The 4,495-nt window shown below is 35.1% G+C and overlaps 1 protein-coding gene across 3 annotated transcripts; it reads left to right on the top strand.

Moving 5' to 3' along the window:
* Positions 1-467: 467 nt before the first annotated feature.
* Positions 468-3,141, top strand: LOC103487461 (chaperone protein dnaJ 49-like). 3 transcript variants are annotated; one of them, XM_008445790.3, is made up of 3 exons: positions 468-704; positions 861-1,989; positions 2,750-3,141. In XM_008445790.3, the coding sequence occupies exon 2, from the start codon at positions 893-895 to the stop codon at positions 1,976-1,978; it is 1,086 nt and encodes a 361-aa protein (XP_008444012.1). In that variant the 5' UTR covers positions 468-704; positions 861-892; the 3' UTR covers positions 1,979-1,989; positions 2,750-3,141. The 3 variants fall into 3 exon arrangements, with proteins under 3 accessions (XP_008444012.1, XP_008444015.1, XP_008444014.1); XM_008445793.3 differs by having other exon boundaries at positions 526-704; positions 875-1,989; XM_008445792.3 differs by having other exon boundaries at positions 526-704; positions 817-1,989.
* Positions 3,142-4,495: the final 1,354 nt, after the last annotated feature.

The raw sequence follows: 4,495 nt of genomic DNA, 5'->3' as shown, positions 1-4,495 counted from the left end.
AAGTGCTGCACAATCGTGTTTGAAAGGCTACGATTGTGACACTAAACACCCCTAGTAGAACGCTAACAAATATGATAATAAATGAGATAGATTCATAATTTATCTTATTGTAATTAATTTATATTATTGTAATTAACTGTGTAATAGTAACAAAAAGTTATTGAGTCATAGGTAATAATTAAATGTAAATGGATTGATGACTCTCTCTCCTTCGATGAATTATACTTGTTAGTTACAAATCGAGGAACCTACATTTCTTTCATTACAATAAGAATGATAAACAATTAGTGAACAAATGAGTCTCCTTTTTAGATTATCATGGATGGACTATGCTTCACCTTAAATCACATTATTGAAGATTTGTGGTGAAATTTGATTAAAGAAAAGTTTGGAATGAAAATTAATTTACCCTCAAATTTAAATATAAAGCTAAGAGCAAATTCAATTTGGTGATATGATATTATGATGTGGTGATAGAGTTGCATTCGATGGTATCAGTTAAAAATTGGCCTATAAAACGCCACTTTACATCATCAGTCCCAAACGCGTCGTCCATCGACTTAAATACGGTTCTCAATTTCCCAACTTTTCTCCTTCCATGAAGCTCTACAATCCCTAGATTTCTCTATTCGGAGCCATCCATATCCATGCGGTTTCATTGACGACATCTTACAGTTTCTCAATCGTCTTCTTCACCACCATCTGTAAGTTCAATTCCTCTTTGTAGATTCTTGTACTCATCGAATTTCAAACTGTAGATCAAATATGTAATTAATTACTCTTCTTCAATTTCTTTTCCCCAATCTCAATATATAGTCTCCGATTAGGAATGTAATTGTTTTCCCCCCTTCTTCTTGAAGGGAATTGCGGTTAGGTCTTTGCGATTTTTGTGATGGAGGGTAATAAAGATGATGCTTTGAAATGTTTGAAAATTGGGAAAGAATCTTTGGAAGCTGGGAACCGTACCCGTGCCCTAAAATTTGTGAATAAAGCTCTTCGTCTTGATCCGACGCTTTCCGTTGACGATCTCTTATCGGAAATTCAGAACGTTTCCAGTGAAGATTTAGGTGGGGATGCTGGTGAATCTGGGAATAGGTCGTCTGATACCTCTTCTTCCAAACCGTCCGATCAGCCTTCGATTCGCCGGAGAGTTCCTGCATCCGGGTCTTCTGAATCTTCGACATCGGCAATTTATACAGAGGAGCAGATTGAGATTGTGAGGAAAATTAAAAAGAAGAAGGATTATTATGAGATTTTGGGATTGGAGAAGAGTTGTAGCACTGAGGATGTTCGAAAGGCGTATAGGAAGTTGTCTTTAAAGGTTCATCCAGATAAAAACAATGCCCCTGGTGCTGAAGAAGCGTTTAAGGCTGTATCGAAAGCGTTTCAGTGTCTAAGTAATGAGGAGAGTCGGAAAAAATACGATGTTGTTGGGTCTGATGAGCCAGTTTATGAGAGACGGACTACAAGACATGGTGCAAATGGATTTAATGGGTTTTATGAAGGTGATGTTGATGCAGAGGAGATATTTAGAAACTTTTTCTTCGGTGGAATGGCCCCTACGACAACACATTTCCGTACTTTCAATTTTGGCACTGGAATGGGAAACAGGACAGCTGATCAGGGCTCGGGTGGTGGTTTTAGGACTCTGATTCAATTGCTTCCTGTGCTGTTAATATTGCTTTTGAACTTCTTGCCATCCTCAGAACCTATATATGCTCTTTCCCATTCCTACCCTTATGAATTCCAGTTTACCACTCAAAAGGGTGTCAATTTTTTTGTGAAATCAACAAATTTTGAGGAAAAGTATCCACCTGGTAGCCCGGATCGTATAGCAATTGAGCGGCACATAGAGAGGGATTATTTTAACATTCTTGCTCAGAATTGTCGTGTTGAGATGCAGCGTCGTCAATGGGGATTTATAAGAGAAACTCCATATTGTGATATGTTACAGAAGTTTCAGACAGCTGCTTCGTGAATGAACTAAAGGTTCATTTCATCCCTCTGTTTATGTTTTTTTTTCAGTTATAGATGTATAATCATGATTGCCTGAGAATGTTTATCAAGTTTCTATTACCTAATCGATTAACTTGTTCTTCCTTGGTACCTCTTGATTTGTTTGAAATCTGAGCCATATGCTACGTGACATTGTTTTTTTCTCATGCTAATACTTGACCTAGTAATTCATATTTGTATATGGCTGGATGTCTTTTCAATGATTCATTTCGACTACTTGGGAACAGAAGCTTTCTATGTACCATGGTGGTAAGCTGGTGATTAGTAAATGTAGCTGCTATAATTATTTGGCACAGTTTGAATCTGTTTCTTGCCATATGTCAGCCTTTTCTTTTATTCGAGATGAAACAAATGCAGATTGACTGTAGAACTTTTCAAATGTAAGTTCTTTCTCCTGAGTTGCACATTTCTTAAAAAACGGGCATAAACAACCTACAAGTATAGTATGTATAAGAATATTTTTGACCGTCATCATGAATGAGGTTGATGGATATGAATGGTAATTTGTTTCTTATGCCTTTCTAAGCTTTACTTCCATATTTTTTTGATGAGTTGTTCTATAGGGAATTTCTGTTTGAAATTCCTTAGTGGACTTTACATTATATACGTTTGCTGTTTTTTTTCTTTGTGTGTGTATTTTAATTGACAATTCTTGTCCATTGGGTGTTGAGAAAACTAGTTAATGTTATTGTATGTATATGTTCTTAACACTCAACATATCGCTCTTCTGCAGATGGCTTCTACTGTTAAGCTGTAACTACAAAGGCGAGATTGCTTTGTCTGCCATTAACTCAACCAATCTGTACAAAAAAGTGAGCCTTTTATTTCAAATGTGTTGCTTCTGCATCGGAAGTTACCATCAAATGTCAGTGTCTGGTAGCTCGCGGAGTAAGATGGTTGAGTAAAATACTTGGAGACCATGCTTTAGATAGTGTGATAAAATTTTACAGTATTGAATTAATACTACTAACGTGTTGTGGCGTTATAATTTTTACTGTGTCAACTTTGACTTTTGGTATATCCATGTCATCTATGTTATTTATTTTTCAGTTTATTTGGATGGATAACATCAATTGTTGAAAGGAAATTGTTGGAATAAAACTGAAGAACTTCATTGAGTAATCATTCAAACGAGTAATTTTCAGACGTAGTAGTAAATAAAAATGCTAAACGAACTCTTTTATTATATCCACTGAGTTCTTTGGTTTTCTATTTTGGGTTTAATAGAGCTTTGGTGGAGTAAGACCTGACAACTAGAAAAGGGGGCAAAATCACAGGTTGTCTCTAGAAAATTGAGATCTACTTTATCTTCTTTATGTCACATAGGGGTAGAAGATGAGTTAGAAATTTCATCTAGTAGGCGTGTGAACTAGTGGAGTTGGGTGACTGATAGCCATGTTTTTTGAGATGTCAGATGTTGAAGGAGAAGGGGACGATATATTCCACATGTTTTATCATCAATCAGTAATTCATGAATTTACTAAACACATAACTAAATTTTAATGTTGACATAATTGTAATTTCTTATTAAAAAATTTCCCATCGGGTTGCTATTCATTAAAGATTTATCTTACGCTTAATATTTATGATGTGTCTGTGTATTTATTAGAGATTGTTTTTGAAGTTCAAAGATATGTTTTATATTTCTAAGTTCATTATACACAATGTTAAAAGTTCAAGAATCTATTGGTTAGTTTTTAAGATTTAGACACTGAGTAGATATAAAATTGAAATCTCAAGGACTTGTTGATAATTATTTTTGGGGTGTTTGAGGCATCAATATGAGTTGATTCTTGTTGAGTTTTTAACTCAATTTGATGTTGACCTACCAATTGTAAGATTGAGAATCACCTACTAAGAGAGAACAAACAAAGCGCACAAGAACTTACAGATAGAGGAATTTATCTATTGATTTCCATTTTCCAGCACAAAATACAATAATATGTAGTCTAACAAGAAGTTTGTAGTCTCCACAATGAACTATTGTTCATCCATGATTGATAACTAACTCTAGCACGAAACAACAATATAAATGCTAACATCCGTCTGCCATGTCTTATGTTGGGGCGTAAAGTTCTTTTTGCCACATCTCTTGTAAATCTTAATAGGAGGCTTAACACCAACTTTATAGGTTGGTGTCAAATAACTTAACTTCACCAATTTTAACGTTATTTATCCATTAGTTAAGAGATTATCTTTTCTTTTTCTTTAATGTTTTTAATGATTCTATCTGTCGACCATCACCGATGCCCAACTCTTATGACGATTATCGTCAACGATATGCTTCAACAACCACACCAAAGGTCAATTCCAACAATCATCTACCATAATTAAAATTCTACAAGCGACTCCACTGACAGCCTCTAACAATCATTTCTTCGGCATCAGCTCTATGCAACTATCACTTCTAGTGACCAACTTCAAAGATCACCTCTAGTGACCAACTCTATCGATTCTTTTAAACAACTTCATTGACCAA

This window comes from Cucumis melo, chromosome 2, assembly GCF_025177605.1.
Source record: "Cucumis melo cultivar AY chromosome 2, USDA_Cmelo_AY_1.0, whole genome shotgun sequence".
NCBI classification, from domain to species: Eukaryota; Viridiplantae; Streptophyta; class Magnoliopsida; order Cucurbitales; family Cucurbitaceae; genus Cucumis; species Cucumis melo.
Note: the sequence above shows the minus strand (reverse complement) of the source record. Positions and strands in the feature narration are given on the sequence as shown.

Excerpts from the sequence above, each read along its gene's own strand:
- LOC103487461 (XM_008445790.3), top strand. The coding sequence starts at position 893 with ATGGAGGGTAATAAAGATGATGCTTTGAAATGTTTGAAAATTGGGAAA.